A 22973-nucleotide genomic window follows, 5' to 3' on the forward strand; every position below is an offset into this window, starting at 1 on the left:
GCTCTGCAGGGGGCGCCCGAGCGCTGCGCCGCCTCGCCCAGGCCCCGCGGCTGCGCAGAGGCGGCGGGACGGGCACATACGCATGCGCGGTGTGCGGAGGCGGACGCTGGTGGCGGCTGCCGGTCTCCCTGGTGCTGCCGCCGTCGCGGCCGCAGTTCCCGGATGTAGCGGCGGGCTAGCGGGGCGGGTGGGGGCTTGCCGCTGTGGGGTGCGGGCGGGCCCCGCGGGGACGGTGGTGCGGCGCTGGGGATAGGTAGGTAGACAGGGAGGAAGGAAGGAAGCAAGCGAGAAGAACCGGCCGGAGCCTCCCACCGTCCTGGTCGCGTCTCACGGCCCCTTGGGCCCCTTTCCCTCCTCCTCCTGCTCACCGTCGCGTCAGGATTGCCTCCCTCCCCGCCGCCCCTCGACCTCGCTCTCCGCACCGGCATCCGCGGCCCGTGCCCGCCCTCGCCGCGCCCGAAGCAGCCGTCCCCATCGGGGTCCCCCTCCGCCGCCTGCGGGCTGCGCGCCCCCTCCAGCCGCCCCGGGGCCCGGCCCCGTGGGGCGTCGCCGGGATGAGCAGCTCGCGGAATAACCGGGTGATGGTGGAGGGAGTTGGGGCCCGGGTGGTCCGGGGCCCGGACTGGAAGTGGGGGAAGCAGGATGGCGGCGAGGGCCATGTGGGCACCGTCCGCAGCTTCGAGAGCCCCGAGGAGGTGGTCGTGGTGTGGGACAACGGCACTGCCGCCAACTACCGCTGCTCCGGGGCCTACGACCTCCGCATCCTCGACAGCGCGCCCACCGGTGAGCGGCGGCCGGGGCCTGGAAGGGGCGAGGTGTGGTGGGGAGCACTCGAGGGCTGGGTTGCCCCGCTTCTTGCCTTTGTAGGGGTGCGCCTGCCTGTGGGGGGATCAGCTGTCCTTCTCCCTTCGCATGCCTGCTCGTGAGTATCTATAGGTGTGGGTGCATGTGTGAATGTATACGCTAACTTTGAATAAATACACGGTCTGTGGCAGTGGGGAGAGGGGAAGTTGCCCTCGGTTTTAGCTGGGGAAAGCAAAGCGAAAGTGATCTTCCATAGAGAGCAGGCAGCCGGTATGCTGTGGGGAGTGAAGGGTGGGGACCGAGAGAATCGTACCTCAAGGTTTGGTTTTGTTTTTATCCCCCCTCACCCCTTCATGTATCCAAATTTATATTTCATAGCTGTTTTGTAAAATTGTGAAAGTCATTCTGAGCCGAGTATAGGGAGGGTTTCAGCAAAAGCCTGTTAACACCTTTTGCTGAAGATTACATTAAGTGTCTGAAATGCTGTTTTGACTTGTAATCTGCCTACTGTCTCTTATCTGTGTTGCCGGACCTGCTGTAAAATAGTGAAGGCACTGGGGCGGAAGCAAAAATGCATTTATTTATTCTTTTAATTATTTGGCCACTTGATACGCTTTAAATTCAGTCAGTTTGGACAATGGATTTAGATCTGCACTGACATTATGCGGCAGTGTTAGTGTTGCAGACACTGCAGGGAAATGTTCATTTTAGCACCTGTTTTCACAGTGAAAACTCATAAAAAAAATTATAGTGTTCAAGTTTTGTCAGAAATACAGTGAGGTGATTTGAGGCAGGGCAGGTTTGCCTCAATAATGAAGCGATTTGGCTAATTTATTGGGGTGCATGGATGTGCTGCTTTTGTAGCATATCTTTCATTTAGAATGTGATGGAGAGACCATCTTTGAGCCAGCTAGGTGTAGTGTTACAGAAAGGAAGTGCAAACACTGTTGAAGAGACAGAATCATGGAATTCATTGTAATAAATTATAAACGTATCGCTGAGGGCTAAAGCCCAATGTATTGCATGGCTAGCCTTTGAGATGGATTTAATTTTTCTGAGTCTTGGTACCTTCCTCTCTCATGGCTTCATGGTTGGGGTGGTTTTTTGGTTGTTGTTTTGGAAGGTAGCTGCTGTTAAAATGAGCTAAAAATCTTTTCGAAATGGACTTTCGAACAAGTATTGAAGTGTAGTCTTTCAAGTCGTCAATCCTTGTCTTTCAGATGTTAATGCTTTAAAATTTTACCTGCATTTGATGTCATGAAGAAACCAGTGGGACTGCTTCTGCTTAAAACTGAAGTGTGTGCATAAATGTTGAATATGAGCCTTGAATTCTCATTATTCTAGTTCTGCTTGACATGTTCGCGAGCTGACAGTATCCTCTCAACTGCAGCTGGAAGCCTAGACTTAATGCTTAGTCTATGGTTTTGGTGGGGTATTGTTTGTTGCTTTTGTTTGCTGCTTTATTTCTTCTAATTTTCAGTTATGTTTATATTTTTGTATGATTATTTCTGCTTCAGGTAGTATTATGTATACTGCTGTGGGAAAAACTCATAAACACTGCCTTTTTCAGGCTTTGCAAGATGGTATTTATCCTGAGGTTTTTGGCCAGTGTGTGCATCATCCTCATGGAACTGTTGCATGGAACTACCCAGGGTTGCCCTTTGCTAGACAGAGTTACTTTTGAGGTCATGATTCCCTGGAGACAGGGAGAGAAAGAGAAAAAAAATAAAATCTGTAAAGTAGTAGCAGCAAAAGGGCAAAGTTAGTGGAATTGGAATTAGGATGCTGTGATTTTGGACTGAAATCCTGGTTTTACTAATGATTCACTTTATAGTCTTTGGCAAAGTACTTCCCTTCTTCAGTTTTCCACCTTTTTGTAATTGCTTCTTTTTCTCCATGGTAATGACTATCCGTTGCTTAGAATAAGGCGCTTTTGTCTTTGGGTGATACTTTGACACTTTCTCTAGGAGCATTTAGAAAACTTTGAAATAAATATTTATGGGAAAAGTGGGATTAGGTGACAGGAATTTCTAATGGAAGTAGATTATGCTGTTGAGCAAAGAAGTATTATAAAATATGGGTTGAGATTTGGTTTGGTGATACATAGTACGGTGTTAAATCATGGCTTTTATAGTTTAAAATGAAAACAAATTTCTCTGGTTCATAAATTTACAGGCACAACGTTATTGTAAGTTTGTAGTGAGAATAAATATAAAAACACAACGTCGAAAGCAGAATTAAATTATTCGTTGCTGGGAGTTCTTCTCATTAGGTATTCAAAACTGGACTTGGTTAGAAGTTCTTAAAAAGTGGTGATTGCAGCCAGAGTTGCTGCTTTGATGAGTTCAGGGTCTGTGCAGCCAGAAATGGCAGTGATGCCTCAGGAACCTGTTGTGTTTCAGAGTAATGTTTGAAGCTTGTTCTCGTAAAAATAAACAACCAACCCAAAACAAACACAGACCTGAGTTTGATACATATATGTGCATATATATGTATATGCCTTTCCTTTGATGCCAGAACAGAGCTTCGTAGTCTTAATGATGTACTTACTGGTCTTGTATTTAATGGTTGTGTGCTATTACCAGCATTGGAAGACTATGTTAACTTTTATAAAATTAGGATGGTCTTCTTTAAAGTACAAATTTGTTGGTGATTGTTGGTATCTCTTGTAAGCCATATGATGCCATCTGGGTAATGAAGGACTTGTGTATGAAGCTTTGTTTTGTTTTTAGGTGATGTCTACCAAGCTAACTGTGGTAGACAGCCCCTTGGTGATCATGTTTATATGACCAGCATTTCTTTAGCAAGACAGAGTGATCTAGAGAGATTAGCAAACCTAGGTTAGGTCCTGTGCAGTGGGCTCCTAAATGGAATTAAGTAGTGGGATGTGATAATTAGCGGTGCAGTGTGGTGGCCCAATTACTCGCAAATAAATCCTTCTCTTTCTGTAAAGTAGCCTTTTGCCAGGATCTAGAGTCTTTGACAGTCTCCTTTTTCTGGTAGTAGTGTGGAAAAAAAGACAGAAAGGGGTAGTTTTCTGAGTTGCTGAATCGAAGCTAGAAGTTTATAAACCCAAGCTTTATATTTAGAAGGGAAGACAGACTTTTGCCAGAGGAAAAGGCTGTACAGTACTATGTTTGCAGAGAGCACTTTCGACTATATTCACCTAATACTCATGATAATTGCAGAAACATGCTGTGTTTATTCTGTTTGTAGAAAGCAAAAGAAGATTTGCTTTCTACAAAGCTTAGGCAATAATGCATTTATCATCCATTTCCTCTTTTATATGGTTGGTTCAAAGTAACAATGTTATTTTCCTGCTTAAAATATTTACCCAGTGGTGTTTGAATAAGGGTAGGTGACAGAGGGGCTGAGGTCAGGAAACAGAATCTTGACATGGAATTATCCTGCAGCTAGAGTAAGCATCTGAGCAGCATAGAAAGTAGTATGCGCTGTGTTCTGTTAATATTGTAAATGCAGGTGTTCTCTGTTGGCGATCAAATGCAAGCTTTCTGTACTTGTATTAATAGTTTTTTGTAACCTGAAGAGTTGCATAAATCACTATGAAGTCCCACATGTCAGACTGTTTTAAAAGGTAGACCACATCAGGTGATTTATCCTATGTATTTTTGTTCTTGCTTTTAGCACATCAAATGTAATTCAAGGCAAATTGTCTTAGTCATGAGGTTTTCCTGGTGGCTATTTCTATGTACTTACAGAGCCCCTCGTAAGTAAAGGAAGTCCAATAGCTTCATGAGTAGTAGTACTGGGAAGCCTGCTTTTTTAATAAACGTGTCCTTTGTTCTTCCTGCCCTTCCCCCATGTCTCCTACACAATAATCCTCTCCCTCCTCATGTATCTTGTGATACTGTTTCCAGACCGGACGCATGCTTTGGCAAGTCTGGCATCTCTTGTATGCAATAATTGGTCATTTGGTTGCTGCCAGGCAGTGTATTTGGGAGATAAGTTATGTTTGTGGGGACACTGATTTGAGTTTTTACACAGTTTGTCAGAATCTGATTAATATCTAAGAATTTTTTTATTTCAATTTGCTAGGAGTCTGGTCATAGTGTAAAGATTACCTGGAGTGGGAGAATGGGAAGAACAAAGTATTGCTGTTGCTCTTTAAATTAGGGTGTGAACATACTGGTTTTTAAGTACTTTGTGGTATCCCTTGCCTGATGGTATTATGTCATTGTGATATGAAAGGATTTGGGCATATTAGAGTTCTGTTAGAGAATAATGAGTCCATTGGAAACCAGAATTTGATGGTTCTGAGACATAATTGAAATCGCTATTGACTTCTGCTGTGCTTAACAGTCAATGATATGGATCCCCCTTGTATATTTACTGTATTGGACAGCTGTATCTTGCCACTTAATTAGTACACAAAATATTTGTTACAAATTCAAATAGCAATTTGAGCAACACTGCTTCTGTTTCCTTCCACAGCTTTAAGATTGAGCATGGCTTTTAAAAGTTTGTAGGCAAAGGCTGTAAAATTGATGTATAAATTAGTGTTGATGGAGGAATGGTGGGCTAGGTAATCTAGGGAAGATTTGAGAATATATGACAAAACTGAAAATAACTGTGGCAGGGACATAATGGTAGAAAACTAATAGGAAATGCAACTAGTAAAAATATTAATGACAAGTAGAGATCAGGAATACTGGATTTTATGGTGTATTAAGGTTGGAAGGACATTAGGAAATGGCAGCTGTTTAAAATAAATTAGGCATGTTGAAAGTATCCTTCTTGTTAACCTGGTTTCTTTTGTGTTTGTTTTTTTTTTTTTTCAGTGCAGTATGGAGTATGACACAAAACCCAGCTCATTTTGAAATAGGCTGCTCGCAGAAATTTTCAAGGCTGTATAGAGGTTTAGTTCTTGCATTATCTCATTTTGGAGCTAAAGTGCTCTTCTGATTCACAGCTGGCCAGCTGCAGGGCTGATGTTTGAATTTTGAAGTTTTTATGGCACTTTAGTATATTCCAGTAGTTTAATTAAGCTGTTCTTTCCTAATATAAATTTTGTACAGGTTGTGTTTCTCGACCTTTCTTAAACAGCCTTCCTTTTGAAGAACGGAAATGGTTTGTGACAGATGCATGTTGTATTTTGGTCAGGATTTCAATTTATCTCCAGAGCCTACACTTGACCCAGTGTCATAGAATAGTTAAGAGTTGGAAAGGACCTTAAGATCATCTAGTTCCAACCCCCCTGCCATGGGCAGGGACACCTCACACTAAACCATCTCACCCAAGGCTTCGTCCAACCTGGCCTTGAACACCACCAGGGATGGAGTATTCACAACCTCCCTGGGCAGCCCATTCCAATGCTTCACCACCCTAACAGGAAAAATTTCTTCCTTCTATCCAATCTAAACTTCCCCTGTTTAAGTTTTAACCCATTACCCCTTGTCCTGTCACTACAGTCCCTAATGAAGAGTCCCTCCCCAGCATCCTTATAAGCCCCCTTCAGATACTGGAAGGCTGCTATGAGGTCTCCACGCATCCTTCTCTTCTCCAGGCTGAAGAGCCCCAACTTTCTCAGTCTCTCTTCATACGGGGAGATGCTCCAGTCCCAGATCATTCTCGTGGCCCTCCTCTGGACTTATTCCAACAGTTCCATGTCCTCCTTATGTTGAGGACACCAGAACTGCACACAGTACTCCAAGTGAGGTCTCACAAGAGTAGAATAAAGGGGCAGGTTCACCTCCTTCGACCTGCTGCTCACGCTCCTTTTGATGCAGCCCAGGATATGGTTGGCTTTCTGGGCTGTGAGCACACAGTGAAGCCGGCTCATGTTCATTTTCTCCTTGACCCAAGTCCTTCTCTGCAGGGCTGCTCTGAATCTCTTTGGCCAACCTGTAGCTGTGCCTGGGATTGCTCCGACCCAGGTGTAGTACCTTGCACTTGTCATGGTTAAACTTCATGAGGTTGGCATCAGCCCACCTCACAAGCGTGTCAAGATTCCTCTGGATGGCATTCCTTCCCACCAGCGTATCAATCGAACCACAGAGTTTGGTGTCATCGGCACACTTGTTGAGGGCGCACTCAATCCCACTGTTCATGTCAGAGACAAAGATGGTGAACAAGACCTATCCCTGAGGGACACCACTCGTTACTGGTCTCCAGCCGGACTTTGAGCGTCCTAGTTGTTCCTGTTCAATGTACAGCATGGAGTGGGTTTGGAGCACACAAACGCATTTCCTTTTCTGGTAAATTGAAAGATACAATCTCAGTGTTACTGAGCATTCAGTTCACTGGACTAGAGCAGAGCTACTCTGAAACATTAGAAATAATGTCTTCTTCCCTCCCTAAAACCAAATAGTGCCAACGTCAGGTCCTCAGTAGTGAATTTGGTGAGTAGATGGAGATTATGCTGAGGCAGGTTGTCCCCTTGCAGCCAGTGGAGGGCCACAGTGGAGCAGGTATCCACACTGCAGCCTGTTGGAGCTGGAGCAGGTGGACATGCCCTGAAGGAAGCTGCAGCCCATGGAGTGCCTGTACTTGGGCAGTGTTTACCTAAAGGATTGTAGCCCATGAAGAGGACCGATGCTGGGGCAAGGAAGAAGTGTGAGATGCTGTTATGGACTGACCATAACTTGCCATTCTCCATCCTCACCAGAAGTTCTTCACCAGCAGAGTTGCCAGCCACTGGAACAGGCTGCTCTGAAAAGTAGCTAAGTCATCATCCCTGCAGGTGTTTCAAAGACATGTAGACACATGATGCTTAGGGATGTGGTTTAGGGGTGGGCTTGGAAGTGTCAGGTTAATGGTTAGACTCAGTGATCTTAAGGGACCTTTCCATGCCAAATGATTCTGTGATGCTGTCTCCCCTTGGGGAGAGGCAGGGAGGTGGAGGAGTTGGGAATGAAGGAGTGAAGTTGTGTGTGGGAAGAAAGGGGAGTATAGGGAGAATGTGGTTTAGTTCTTTCTCACCTTTTTGTTTTCTTTTTTTATGTTTTTCTTTAAATTGGCTATAAGTTTAATTTCCCCAGTTCCAGTCTGTTTTACTTGTAATGGCAGTTGGTCATCTCACTTCTGTCTTGACCTACAAGCTCTTTCATTTTACTTTCACACTCCGTGCTATTGAAAAATGAGAATGAGAGTGGCTAGGTGGGTTGGTGTCTGGCAGCTAGCCAGCCAAGGCCAGCCCACCATACTGTGTACCTAAAATACCTATTTCAACTTAAAGAAGGTTGAAAGAATTTTTATTTATTTTTAACATCAAGTAGTTCATTTTGTTTGTATTAGGAACATGGGTAAGAATTTAGCTGTTGCATTTTGTGAGCCTGTAGTAACACCTTGTTTAGCACATGAAGTTTAAATGCTTTTAGTCCACTCTGACTAGAGGCATACAAATCTACTCCCTTCAGATCTCTAGTGCAGTGGCTGAGTATTCTGTAACAGGATTACTTGCCTGCTAGTGCCCTGCAATGCTTTGTTACACCAGCAGTGTTGAGCAGCACCATGAAGAACAGGATTGGAAAGCTGATCCAGATAAGTATTTTTCCTCGTGGCTGTTTTCCAGCTGAGTATCTTTCTTGATCCAGTTTACATCTCAACTCCGCGAAAACCTTTTGCTGGCATAATAGAAAGAATGGAGCTGCATGGGCAGGTGAGGCATGCACTGAAGTGGGTGTTGCTGCTGAAATCATGCCAGGGAATAGATGAAGAAAGGCTTTGTCAGGATTTTGTTTAGAGGTCTGTGAGGTAGAGATGTGACTCTTTCAATCAGAGGCTCCAGATAGAGACATATACTTGTTCTCTTTTTAAGTTCCAGACACTATGGTCGGTGAAATGACTTTCGAGTCAAATACTTATTTTTTTATTTTTTCCCTTGATCTTTCCTAATGAATTTTTTCTGAGTTTTTCTACAGCAACTTTTGCCTTCCTGGATAGAAATGTTTAGTTTTTATTTAAATTTACATAACAAGAAAGATAGCTTTCTCCTTGATATTAACCCTCCATGTTGAGAAGGTCATTTGATGGAGTTTTGTGTGGGATAAGATGTATGGCTGATTTCCAAGTTCTTGTTTTGTAGAAAAATAGCATTTTGAGTTGTTGCCAGGCAACGAATACTCTTTAAATGTAGGAGATCAGTTAGAAAGAACAATTATGCTGCAAGAGGTGTGTTGCCTGGCACTTCAAGTTGGCAAATAACAGTGCGGGTCATAGGACTTGCTTGTGCCAGACCTTCGGAATTTCAGCACAGACTTTGTGGTCAAAGTATGGATGCCACCTTATTCATGAGCTGCTCCAGGAATTACAGTGTCATCTAGTGCAATGTCAGCAGTTTCAGGCTTTTTGTTGCCACTGAAGGCTATATTTGATGCATTGAAGGGCTGCTCAGGTCTCTGCAGTACTATGTGCAGTCTTTGCTCCAAGCATATTGCTTCTTCCAGCCATACCCAAGTATTTATTTCAGTGCTCATGCATCAGGATTATTATTTTTTTAATCATGTGGCCAGAAATCTTCCTAAATACATTTATAATCAAGGCTGGAAAAGGGTGTGTAGTGAGAAGCCTTCTTGGTTAGGGGAGATGAACACAAAGCTATCTTGTTGCCTTTCAGAGAGACCTTGACAAGCTGGAGAAATGGGCCAACAGTAATCTATAATTCAACAGAGGGAAAGGCAGAATCCTACACAAGTGCAAGCTGAGGACAACTGGCTGGAAAGCAGCTTTGCCAGGAAGGACCTGGGGATTCCAATGGATAGCCAAGTAACCATGAGCCAGCAATGTGCCCTTGTGGCAATGAAAGCCAGTGGTATCTTGGGCTGCATTGGAAGTGTTGGCAGTTGGTTGATGGAAATGATCCTTTCCTTCTATTTAGCACTGGTGAGACCACACCAAGAATACTGGGTCCAGTTCTACACTCTTCAGTAAGAGAGGGACATGGACATACTGAGGATGTCAAGTGAAGGGCTGCAAATGTGTTTTCATAGATCTTAAGGCATCTGGTATGAGGAGAGGCTGAGGGATCTGATGATGTTTAGCCTGGAGAAAAGGCTTGGGGAGGGGAATCCTAAGAGTGCATATGAATTGAGGTGGTGGAGGTGGTAAAGAGGACAGAGACAGATGCTTTCAGTGGTGTCAAGTGATAGGACAAGAGGGCAATAGGTGCAAATAGAAATACAGTTACTTCCACTTAAGCATAAGAAGAAAGATTTTTTTGCTATAGGGATGATTGAACACTGGAACTGTGTTGTGGAGTCTGTGTTTTTGGAGGTGCTCAGAACTTGACTGGTTATGGTCCTGAGCAGCTGACTCTAGTTTACCCAGCTCTGAGCAGTGGTGGTTGGAGTAGATAATTTCCAGAGGTTACTTCCAACCTCAGCTATCATGTGATTCTGTGAAATGATCAGACAAGAAGGCATTTCCTTCAGTTTTGCCTCTCCAGCAGTTGATTATTCTTCACTGCAGGTGACTCAGCTGTTGGACTCAAGTGACTAATAGGTTTGTAGTGAATTTAGCAGTCATTTCCAAAAGCATCGCTTCTGGAGAGGGCAAAACCTATTCTTTTTCCTCAGTAATTTCAGTGTGATCTGTTTTTTTTTGGCTGTTGTTTTTTTTTTTATTTTTATTTTTTTTTTTTGTAAGGGTGAGTGACTGGGAAAAATCTGTTGTTATTCCAACCTTCTAGTGCTCATTTTTGTCTTGTGCTACAGGCTGAATGCCAGTGCTTCTCTCTCCTATTGCTCTTTATTTTTTCCACCAGACAGCAGCAGATTTTGATGTTTTATTTTATAAATTTGTGGCTATTCACTGTGTTCAGAATGCGTGGTTGAAAACAGCTACTGATCACTTTCACTGCTGTAGCTCGGCAAAGCTGTAGGAGTAAGTATTGAGAACTCATTTTTCATGGAAGACTGGGTAGAGCACATGCTGGTGGTTACATCTGTCTGTGGCATGTTCTTGTCAGAAAACTCAATATATGAAGCAGTATAATTTTCAAAAATGGTAACATTTTCAGGAAGCTGATGGCATCTATCCTGGAGAGCTAAATTCTTTCCTATATAAAAAAGAATAGAGATAAGTGCTTATCTTTTGCATGGTACAAAGTGTGTAAGTCAAACCAGTGATTATCAAACTGCTGCACACAGTTAAACACAATAGGCTTTGTGGTGAAAGTGTGTTGACAGTCTTAATCCAGAGTGAAAATTCCCGATCTCCTGTGTATTTTGATATATGTGTTTCTGACTCTTTAGCTTGTTAAAGGATTTCTCATTTTCTTTCTCTGATTTGTATAGATGGAAGAAAACAAACAGTCTCCTTGGCTTTTATTGCTGAGAAAAGAGAACATTTCAGGAACAGACTGAACTGGAGATAGGATGCAGAGTTCATTGTCATTTCCTTTCTGTTGTGTAGGCTGATGGGGTATCGCTAGCAGCCTTTCTCTATTAACTTTTTAGCGTATGATTACAAATTACAAAGGTGCACAAGAGAAATCTGTGTATAGCTATAGCAGAGTTGTTAATCTCTTGTTTTTCTTTTCCTCCTCACAGGTATCAAGCATGATGGGACTATGTGTGATACTTGTCGACAACAACCCATCATTGGCATCCGATGGAAATGTGCTGAATGCACAAATTATGATTTGTGTACAGTTTGCTATCATGGGGACAAACATCACTTGAGGCATCGTTTTTACAGAATTACCACACCAGGAAGTGAAAGGTGAAACATAATTTTTCTCCCCATGAAATTAAATAAGACTTAATTGTGGTTAGTATTAAACTGCAGATTTTGTTACTGAAATTTGGTTTAGGTAAGATAGTGGCTAGAGATATAGATTCTGTTACTGGTTCTGCCTCTTTGTAAGGGAAGGTAGCTAGGACAGATCTTTGTAGATTGGAAGACACAGAAGTTTTTAAAAGAATGGAGTAAAGAAAAAAAGGATATGATTATTCAGTTTCTTTGATCTTATTGCAGTCATCCTAGTTCTTGTGTTATCACGTAGCAGCTTTAAAACAAAGGCAGTTATCTTTACACAATGTATAATGACAAAATGATTTGTCAATGAATTCCAGAATGTGAAAGTTTAATTAGGCTCAAAAAATGATGTAGACAGATTGAGCGAAAAATAACCTGTGGGCTATGAAAACCAGAATGATCTGGAGGCAAAACCTTTGACTTGAATTGCTTAAACTGCACACTGCAGAAAGCAGAGAAAAGATGCTATGCAGGTTGTTCTACCCTTGCCTGGGTTTTCACGTTCTTTGTTAATCACCTATGCTTGTCTCCCAGCAAAGAACTGAACAGAATGGTCTTTTAGTTTGTCCTTGTGTAGCTGTTCTTGTGTTCTTGGCTTTAAATCACTTATCTAAACCCATAGCCCTTTTCTGTCGAGGTTTATCAACCAATTAAGTGAGAACAGTAATACTTGCCTGTTGCTAAATGCTTGGAGAGCTGTGATAAAACATCGTGTAAAGGTATATGAGGTGCTGTCACCTCTGTGATGACTCTCCAGAAAGTTCGTTCATAAAATTATTGAAAGCTTTTTTATTAGATATGATACTCGGTTAAATGTGGTGTGTGTAGGACAATATTTATTTCCTCTTCTTGGAGAAGTAAGGTTTACAAACGTGTTGTAATTCAGTGATGTGCTTTGTCAGTGCTTTTACAGTAAGGGGAGGTGGTTGGAACACACAGACTGTTTTCATATGGTGTTCTGTAGGGACTGTGTTTATTTTTTCAAATGTTTACCGTGAAGTTTAACTATGGCTCAAATGCCCAGGTCAGTGGCTTTATCAAAAATTAGCTTCTGGGTTTTTTGAGATTGATGCCATCAGATCTAGGTACCAAATAGATATAGTAAGCTTAGAGTCTCAATTACAATGTTTAGTGCAGGACGAGACTTAGAAGTTGGATCCAAGAGTAGAAAGTGCTGGCTTAGTGTAATTAAGTCATCTGTTATTGTATACAAAGATAAGCTTTATTTTTGGAGACTGAAGGTATAGAATTGCAGGAAATCTTTTGTGTCATCGCTTTCTCCCATGAGCTCTGTTTTGCAGCTCTTTATCTAGAAGGCAGCTTCATCTGCCAAGGAGCTGTTTCTATTGGATCAAGCTTAGCTGAGAAAAGTTGATTGAAGTTAACTGAGGTAGGAGAAAAGGGCAAGGCATTGCTATCGAAGTTGAGGGATATTTCAAAATAGGAAAAATGGCAAGAGGCATCTAAGGACATTTTGATGAAGGAAAGTATAAGCTCTATCTATCTACATTCTTGAGCCTTCACAGGTAGCATGTGAAAGTAATGCATGCTGGGTTTTGTCTCAGTTTTGTAGGTGTTGAGGACTTTCTAAAATACTTACATAAACAGAGTGTCTTTCTGTTTGCTATCACTCTTTCATATTACTTGGATAAAACCGGCAAATATTTTCATGTCCCCTTTGCATTGATTGTAGTAGTTAAAGTTTTCCCTTGTCTGCCATCTGCTGGATGCTAAAAGCTTAGCAGGAGGGTGATACACTTCCGGAAGAGGTCAGGAATCTTTCAGAATTTCAGATGGAAAAATAACTTTTGTCAGGCTGCATTTTCCTGGCATGAAGTAGGAAATCTAGTTGCATGTGAACTGGTAGCTTTTGAGATGGCTGAAAAGGCCGGAAAACGCCTCCTTGTTGTTATTTGTAAGTTAAAACACTCATGAATTGCTTGGTTTGGGATTGTTTGCTTAAGCTCTGTGGAAATCAGAGGGAAAGAGGTTTGCTTTAGAAAAATGACATATTATGACTGAAAAAAGGGGTTCCAAGATACTGACAAAAATAGCCAAGGTATGCTATGAGTATGTAGAAAATAGATTGAGACATGGAGGGGAAAGAAGTGTAAAAGTGTCAGTGCAATTGCAGGAGGGTAATACTGGCCTAGGGTGCATGTAAGAGAAACAGAAATGTGTTGTTTGTATGACTCTCTAGGTTTCTTTAATGATTTCAGTAATGTGAGTATAGATCTATATGTAAGTGGTTACAAGATTATTACTGGTAGTAGGAAGTTTGGAGAAAAAATATCATTAGAATTAAAAACTAATTATAAACATACAGTAAATGAGATTTAGGAAGATTGTGACTTTATCTTGTGGGCTGCTGTTCAAGTTGAGAATCGAGTGAATGTGATTCACTGACTGAAGTCTGTGTTTATGGGGTTTTGTTTCAAGATACTCTCCTTTCTTCCTGTCCCCAGAGATTGTTTTGGACTTTTTTTTTGTTATCTTGACACTTGTGGGTTCTTCTTTTAATAACTTCAGGGTATTGTTGGAGTCTCGTCGTAAATCAAAGAAAATTACAGCAAGAGGAATCTTTGCAGGTGCCAGAGTGGTGCGAGGAGTTGACTGGCAGTGGGAAGATCAAGATGGTGGCAATGGGCGTAGAGGAAAGGTAAAATTCAAACTGTTTTAAATAAGAAGATGCATTTCTGCATGCTCATGTAATGGTTTCAGTGGCCTTTCTAATTGTAGAGTAAAAATATAAGCATTAAAGTTAGTATTTTAATTTGCTGGGCATTTTTTAATCTTGTGTAATGCTCAAGTGTTTAGAAAGGAGAGCCGATGTATACTGTGACTGGTTCTTTTAAATTTAAATGTACCTTTTTTACAATGCCAGCATAAAATTTTTCAAACTACTAAATTTTCATCTTGATGGTTTTGTCTAAGAATGGTTTGTAACAACATTAAGATCTTTGTCATATTTCAGCATTAATAGAGAGCTAGTATAGAAATATAGCTATCAAGAATATCCCTTTCTCGTCATCACCGCATTCTGTAGTCTCATTGCTCGTGCTCAGGACATTTGTATAACTCTTGCTCTTGGTTTTCAGTGCTTGCACCATAGATCTTTGGAGGTTGTTTTTTTTTAATATAATAATCATATGGACTTTTCCAGTTTAAATCAAAAGTTTTGCGAGTGTTGGATGTGAATATTATATTACTGGCTTAGGACATTATATGACTGATTTTAATGTAGTTGTATAATAGAAAGTACTTGGATTTATTGAATATTGCATGGAATGATAGGTTGCTAATCATAACCTTTGCAAATTTTCCATTTACATCTTACATTGAGAGCTAATGAAGGTTTGTTACAAGTATGAACATACAGCAGGAAGTGTAAATATACTATGATTTTTATAACCAAATATGAGATGTTCTAGGTGAATTGGATGAACTTGTATCTCGGTGAACTAGTGGGTTTTGTTGCATTTCGTTTTAGAACGCTTAAGCAGCATTTAAAAGGTCAGAAGTTCCTGGATAAGATACTTAGCCTGTTTTATAGCCTAGATATTTACAGAAGCTTTAGGACTTTTAGGGATTTCATTTTGGATTTTATTGAGAGGAAATACTAAATTTAAATCTCTTAGAGCAAAGGCCCTTTACAGGCAGCTTTTATTCCATCTTGATTATACCCTTGATTATGCCACCTTGCTTGTGCCCTTGAATTGGGCAAGATATTGGAGATCTGGGAGACTATGCAGATTGAGTCTTATACTTCATTGTCTGATTTATGTACTGAACTTGAATTAGTGGGATTGTTTGCAAGCTGAAAATATGTATAAAGGCATATAAATGTTTGCAAAGAGGAGAAGCAGATAATTGGAAAAGATTCAAAATAAGTAGAGATAACAATGAAGGCAAATTCTGGAAATGTGGTTTTTTTTTAAATAATGTAAGTTTTTTCATAATTTGGTGCATGGCTTTATGATACCAGAAATATCAGGGAAAGTCCTTTTCACTCTGCTTTTGTACTGTTGAACAGGTTGGCTCTGGAAATAAAACATTGTCTTCTAATATAGCACACCACCACCAGGCTAATGCAGGTTAAACTAAATAAATTGAAGCAGTTAAAATAGTTTTTGTCCTGTTTTTTGTAGTTAAATGCTGCATCTAATAAGAGGCATCATAAAATAAATTTTTACAGTTCCTATTTTGTTTTCCACTTGTGGACTTAGATGGCCTACCAAATATACAAGAGAGAAATAGGCCTATAGAGTACCTATACAGGCTGCCACCTTCTTAAGATGGGAACACTTGTATCAAACAGAAACCAGCTTCAGAATAAATTGTATTGAATTCACTAGATCTGCTGTATCCTGAAGTATTCTGGAGAGATGAATGAGGTTTTAAGTCCAAATTGTGTTTCTAAGTCTTTGTTCTACAAGCAATTTTCTTATTTTTAAAACTGAATAGGTAACTGAAATCCAAGATTGGAGTGCGTCAAGCCCACATAGCGCAGCATATGTTCTTTGGGACAATGGAGCTAAAAACCTTTACAGAGTTGGCTTTGAGGGCATGGTAAGTATAAAAGAACACAAAGGGTAAAATGCATGGTGGGGGAAGGGAAGTAAGAATAACTCATTGTGCTTTATTATCCTGCTTTTGTAATATCCTTTGTCAGTTTGCATGCTGTTAGTCAGGTCATTGTGAATACAGCTGTATGGATCATGCATATGTATTAGTAAGAAAGTCTGATCTGGGGATTTATAAGACCTGTGAATAACTTCAAGGGCTGCTTTCTGCCAGAGTGCGGTAAACGTTTATATTGCATGCATGATTATCTTACTGTGCTACTGTTGTGCTTAAAACTCAGAAAAGGAAAAGAAGGTTACTTATGACTTTAAAGACCCTATTTATTTAACTCCTGAACTCTTCATTTCATGTCAAAATTTGGTGTGATTACTGCAGTATTTGTGGTATTTTAAATTACTTGCAACACTCAGAACCCTCTTGAGAGCATTTCTGTTTTGTCAGTGGAAAGGTGTTGAATTAAGTTACAATCTTGATTTGCTTTAGCGCTATATTTTTCACTTCCTAGCTTCTACAGCTTCTTCTGCAGCTTTAGAGAGAAAATGGGTCAGACTGTAGCTTAAGTGCCTTCTGTTGCTGGGTTTTCTTATCCTAATGTGGGTCAGGGAAAGGTTACTTTGATTATCAACTGCTTTACAACATCTTAATTAGCATTTTCTTTGCATGATTTTTGTTTGATTTTGCAGAGGAAAATCATGTTAACACTGAAGTGTCATCTTGTCTGATGTGTATAGTAAAAAAAGTGTTAAACAATGGCTAGTCAGCTTACTGTGCCTTGTAACCTTACTTGAAATAGAATTTATTTTTATAGTAAAAATAAATACTGTACCACTGTTGCAATAAATGCATATTTTATCATCAGGTTAAAAAAAAAATAGACATCTTTAGTGCAGGTCAGCTTTTCTGATGAGTGAAGATGCTAGCGATAAGATGTAAGTCAATATTTAATTATGTGCTTCATGGCCTTCTTCTCCCCTCTGAGTTCAGAAGAAAATTCTTTAAATACTGGCAAAAGGGAAAGAAAGTTATATATAGTATTTTGTAGTGTAATATTATTAAACCAGTTGTTGGTATCTTCTGCCTTGTATTTGACTGTGATGCATGGAAAAGGAACATGATTACAAAATGTAGATAGAATGAGATACAGATAGACTTTTTGTTGCTGTAATTTCAGTTACTGTGTTAAAATCTGTGGGCTGCATAAGTAGGAGTGCTGTGGAATCATTAAAGATTCCTTCTGGCCTCAGAAAAAAATACATTTAAGATAAGTTAAATTCTTTTCTGAATGTATATTCCCTTGTTTGTAAATCCAACAATACTCTGTTGCCAAACTTGCCATACAAGGAAGTGTTAAACATTTCTAGACTGCTTGATTTATTTCTGAAGCTGTAAATTTCAATGGATAAGGGTGATTTTTCCCACGAGATTATACAAATAGAAGTATTAGGTCAGTCATTTAGATGTTATATATATGTTTATATATTACCCTATATATAACATATATGTAGCTTCACACACAATTTATGTGTGTGAAGCTACATATATGTTATATATAGGGTAATATATAAATAATATGCATACATATATATAAAAGAGTAACTTGATGCTTTATATGTAGTGTTTACCTAATTGTAATCCATTCCTACAATAATTCTATCTTTGTGAGAGACTTCTATCAAATGCAGTTTTCGCTCCAGACAAAACGACAGAGTTGTTGGATATCTGTGACAAATAGTCATTTAAATGTAATACTGAATTTTGTAACTGATTAATTGCTGGCTAAGTGTACAATTCATTATGATTATTTACTACTATTTATGTGCTGTTACGTAAAACTGAGTAATAGACCATCACAAAGTTCACAGAAAGTTGGGGCAAACTTGTTTTGGGACTTATAAATTGGTTAAGAATGTCAGGAGAATGTGGAATCAACAATACTGGGAGTGTGTACCCATGTAAATACAGCTGGGAAGAGACCCCTTACTTGCAAATGAATAACACTTGACTCATGCAAATGGAGTTGATTAAAGAAACACAACTCATTATTGTAAGTTGGGGTTGCTTGTTTGATAGCTGACAGGCTGCATCTGGTCCTCAAAATTAATCTATCTGGCCTGCCAGCTTTTTCTTTGGGAGTGATGAGAATTGACTGGTGGGCAGCAGGTGCTGGCTGAAAACTTGCATTTATTTGTGGTCGGATTTTTGGAGTTTTTATCTGAGTTTGTTGTTGCTGTGTTTACATATAAAGTGGTTGAATCTCACCTTTGTTTGAGAAGCCTGGTGTTTAAATCTGGGACTTTCTTCTGCCACAAGGCCACAATTTCCAAAATTTAAAATCTGTAGTTATGATACTCATAGGTTGAATAGCATGTTTGCTACATCTGTAGTGGGAATAAATTGTTGGCTAATATGGTTACTGATGCTGTTTGACTTTCATCTTTATATGTATTCGGGTTCTAGAGCCAGGCTGAGCTGTTAGCCACCTTGGCTGCTTTAGAAACATGTGAACATGGCCTTTTGCAATGAAAAGATACACTATGTTGGAATTGGAGGGTCCATGAGAGGGCTATGTTTTAGCTTTTTGGACTTGTTTTCATTTTTTCATATCGCACAATAGAGGATGTACAGCTGGTAACTTCCGTTGGTTTTCAATAAATGTTATAGTCTGCTACTTATTAATAGGATGATTTTGCTATGAAAACTTCAAGTAACAGTTCCATCAGCAGATGTTCTCTAAATCAATTTAATTATTTAAGAATTGATTTTTTTGCTACCAATTTTTTTTGCTTGCCTTTTTTTTTTTTTTTTGCTTTGATTAACCTCCTTGTCTTGTTTTTCATTATGAAGGACCTTGCTTTCTCTGTGAAGTGTCTGAAAGAAGTAGCTGTAGCTATCATCCATCATTGTCTCAGTAATCTGTAAGCCATCTGTGTTTGTGTTATTTCTTTTCCGTGAATTTTGAATAGTTGAGTGCATAAAGGAAATCAAGAAGATTCCTTCCCCTTGTGTTTTCGATGTTACTTTAGACTTTCTTTTCCTGGTTGACAGCTAATGTCTGTTCATCAGTATTTATTTGGGCCACCCTAAAAGATAATCCTTGAAATTGCTCAGGAGGATTTTAAGAATGATTTACTAAAATTTTGTTTGAAGTAAAAATATCTTAGGATACCAGGTGTTGCAGGTGTTATGAAACATACAGAAAGATGCTTTCTGCTGCAGTTACAACTGTCAGATCTGAAATGTAAGTTAAAGCTTCAGGGCTCTAGTCTTTTTGTTTGTCCTCTGTATACTCAAAATGAGGGATTTAGGAAAGAGCAACAGGAATTTTCATTATCTTGTTAGTTTAGTGTCCTTCTGTTACTTCTAGGAGCTAATCAAAACTGGTTTAAAACACAGATGTGAATTTTGGCCACTTTTTAGACGTGTAGCAGGTGTTTTTTTATTACATTACTTGCAGTGTGGCCAAATGTAGGTGGTTAGTTGTTTGGAAATCCAGTGCAGAATTAGATATTTACGTATACTACGTGCATTTATTTGCACTTGTCAGCAGACCTTGTTTTTTGTCTTGTTTGCGTAGTCTTTATTTCTTTACATTTCTCCTATAGTTGCAACCAAGCCAAGTTTTTCACTTCTCTATAACTGAGTTTCTTAGAAGTGTATTTCTGTTAACCAGAAATGTACTTAGTGATCCTTTCCAATGTTGTTACTTACAGTATTAAACCACAAGGAAGACTTCAAAATGGTCCTCCTTAAAAAAAAGTTACACATGGGAAGGCTTTATAAGTAACTATCATTGATAGACCATAAGGTTATAAATAGTTCACTCAGGATTTTCCTGAGGTCTGTTTTCTTCTGTGGGAGGCTGTTGCTTAGTTTTTATACCTCACACCTCTGTCATTTCAGTCACTTTCAACACCATTTTCTACTTTCTCCTTGTATTTCACTTTTCTCAATTTCTTGAAATTGAAAGTGGTTTGAGTTCACTAAATACAGCATTTCTTATAAACCTTTTAGCTGAACTTACAGATTTATCGAGTTCTTAGCCAGGTGAGAAAGCAGCATGCACTAGGCTTATTTCTTTGCCAAAAGCTGTTGAGAGTTCAAAAGACTTAAAATGACTTTTAAGGGGTGTATTTGTTGCCGCCTCAGACACCTGCAGCTGTGGCACAGTTCCTGCTGGTATATCTAAGATCTGTATTAATTTCTGTCCTGGTATTTGCTGCTAGTGCTAGCATCCTTCTTTTTCTCAGCAGCGCACCTAGTTTTCTTACCAAGCATGTAGGCTCCCTGGTTTTAATGAATGGCATTCCATATTGATTTGAGTAACATAGCAGGCAGCTGCTCCTTCAGCACTGTTTTCCTCTTCGAGGTCAGGGATGATAGCACTTTTCCATCATCTGCCAACACTGCTGACATTGCTGTAATATACTTTGTTTTCTCCTCTGAAGTTTTTATGGTGATGAAATTGTTGCTGATTCCTAGTGGTATAATCGGATGGCAAGTCAGAGCAAACTTACATTTCTCGTTTGACTGAGCAGATTATGATCTTTATGTAATCCAGTCACATACAGCTGGAATGCAAAGAGTTTTCCAGCAAGTCAGATAGTAGGAGAACAAAGTTCTCCACATGGGCAGAACGCATTATTGCCCACTGCTCATGTGCATCAGCTGTTAGTATTGGTCTGGAAGTCCTGCTGTGTGATGTTTTATACTCATACTGTTCCTTGAGTTTTCATCATGATTCCCTCCTTAACTGGGGGCTTCAATCTCTAACTATACACAAATTCCTCAAAATCTGTAACTTGTTTTTCTGTTTCTTGAAAGAATCCTCTTCAGGATTTACTGAATGATTTTTCCATCAACTTACTGTATAAAAGTTTGTTTTGCTTTCACTTTGCACATTTGTTTCCACCATGTATTTACACCCAGCCTAACAGCTCTTTTTCCACGCACAGTGTCACCTTGAGTTTAAAACTTGCACTTTTAACATCTTTTGTGCTTCTGTACATTCCCTTTTGCACCTGTATGTCTTGTCTCCAAACAGTCTGCTGTTTCAATCCATTTAGAAGACTCAGGGAAACAAATGTAACTTGTAAAAATCCTGGTGGGTTTCTCTGAAGTGTGGTACAGCAGAGGTTGCGGAGTGAGCAGGAAAGCTGGCAGCAGCAAGTGTGTTTGTGTTCCACCTCACTACTTGCCACACAGTTCTCAGGGGAGGATGACCAGTAGCTTAACACCACCCAATATTTATCTTAAACTGCTTGAGCAAAAGAAAGCTTGTTTTCTGATTAAACAGAGTAGCAGAGTGCTAGAAGTAGAATTACAGTTGCTTACCCAGCTTTCATGGTACTGAAAAGCAACTAAATAGTTTCCTATCTTAAACCCCCAGTGTTTGGTTATGTTTCTTTAAGACATCTGCAGGCCTTTGTCATGTTGATGTTGCTTAGTAGTGCTGTTTGCAAGGTTGCTGAAATAACTCTTTGCTGTATATACAGTACATACGAGTTTTATACTGCTTTATCTGTAGCAGTGCTTCATCCTTCTGTGTGTTTTCGGTCCTCAGTAAACATGTTGCATTGCTTTTCTGTGGCACTCTAGGTCAGACTCATGTTTTACTCCTTAGCAATCTAACATTCACTGCATTATGTAAGTGAAGGAAAGACAGATGTGAAGCTGAGGTTCAACATCAAGCTACCACTTAGTTTTACAATGATGTCTATCATCATGTTGCAGAAATAAACTCTGCAGGGCACAGTAAAGGCAGGGTAAGAAGGGAGTGCAGGTTTTATCGGTTTCTGTTTGTTGGTTGTTTGGGGATTTCTTGGTTGTTTTTTGGTGTTTCGGTTTTGTGGGGTTTTGGAAGGTTCTTTTTGGTACTATTTTGTTTGTTTGTTTGTTGGTTTCCCCCCCCTTGTACAATTTAAGGTATTTTAACATGTTTCCTAATAATTTCTGCTGCAAGATATTAATTAGCCTTTTTACTTAGTATTTTATTTCTTCTGCTAGCTTTTAGCCATCAGCCTGCTTTGTACATTAGCACTTGCTGTAGTGCAGATGTTTTGTTTTTTTTTTCCCCCACGTTTTGCTGGGCTGGGAGAATCATTTAGGACCCTCCCATGCTCTAGCTTAATGCTGTGAAGAATGTGAAAATTGTTCTTGCCTGTATACCCGTTTTTGACTCCTGCACAGACAGCTGGTTGTTGCATAACACGGAGAGTTTGTATTCAGCGTGTGAGACCAAGTGCTCCGGGCCACATTAAATCTCTGTTGGACTGGAGGAATGAATGGGGTTGCCATCTGGGACCATCAGCGCAGCCCGTTTGTGTTGGCCGAGTTAAAGCCGACACCTGCCCACCGGGTGGCAGCATTTTGTTGCAGTCCTGCCGCTGCTGGACTGAGCAGACTTTGTCTCATGGCTCAGGGTTTGAAGGGCAGCTAAATCTCGCTATTGTCGTCTGGCTGTTTTCATCACTTTTTCAGACGGTGGGGATACATTCTTTGTAGATCAGGGTGTAGATCAGGATGAACACTGAGTTTTGTATTGTTTCTGGCTGCTTAGCGGTTAGAGGTCACTGAGGTCATAATTGTCTTCAGTAGTGCCTTGATGATTTGTAGCACTCGAGAGTTTTAGTTTCAGTCCTTTTGCAGGAGCACAGTCTGACGATAAGTCTTGGGTGTGGGGAAAAAATGATTGTTAAAGTGTTTGTTTCGTTCTGGTTGATAATATCATAACCACCACCTGTCCTCTGTTTCCTCCCCATCCTGTAGACTACTCTGGCACATTTTGCAAACAGTTTCCCATCTCCTTCCCAAGTCATTGTACACATGAAATGCCCTTAGTTTAGTGAGAATTGTTCCATAAGGAACAATAG

At 40.1% G+C, this 22973-nt stretch overlaps 1 protein-coding gene across 5 annotated transcripts in view; it reads left to right on the plus strand.

Annotated features, from left to right (window-relative positions):
• Window positions 1–318: 318 nt before the first annotated feature.
• The window catches only part of MIB1 (MIB E3 ubiquitin protein ligase 1), a 71088-nt gene continuing 48433 nt past the window's right edge, over window positions 319–22973 (plus strand). For 4 of the 5 annotated variants that reach the window (XM_061360483.1, XM_061360484.1, XM_061360485.1 and 1 more), the window contains exons 1-4: window positions 319–783; window positions 11313–11484; window positions 14050–14179; window positions 15985–16089. In XM_061360483.1, the coding sequence (XP_061216467.1) occupies window positions 555–783; window positions 11313–11484; window positions 14050–14179; window positions 15985–16089 (636 nt within the window). In that variant the 5' untranslated portion in view covers window positions 319–554. Of the gene's footprint in view, window positions 821–11312; window positions 11485–14049; window positions 14180–15984; window positions 16090–22973 lie in introns of all 5 variants that reach the window. The other variant, XM_061360487.1, reaches the window with a different exon arrangement.

Source organism: Neopsephotus bourkii, unplaced genomic scaffold, assembly GCF_033783945.1.
Source record: "Neopsephotus bourkii isolate Nb327-2 ecotype Australia unplaced genomic scaffold, CSIRO-AGI_Nbou_v1 NB_1027, whole genome shotgun sequence".
In the NCBI taxonomy this organism is placed as follows: Eukaryota; Metazoa; Chordata; class Aves; order Psittaciformes; family Psittacidae; genus Neopsephotus; species Neopsephotus bourkii.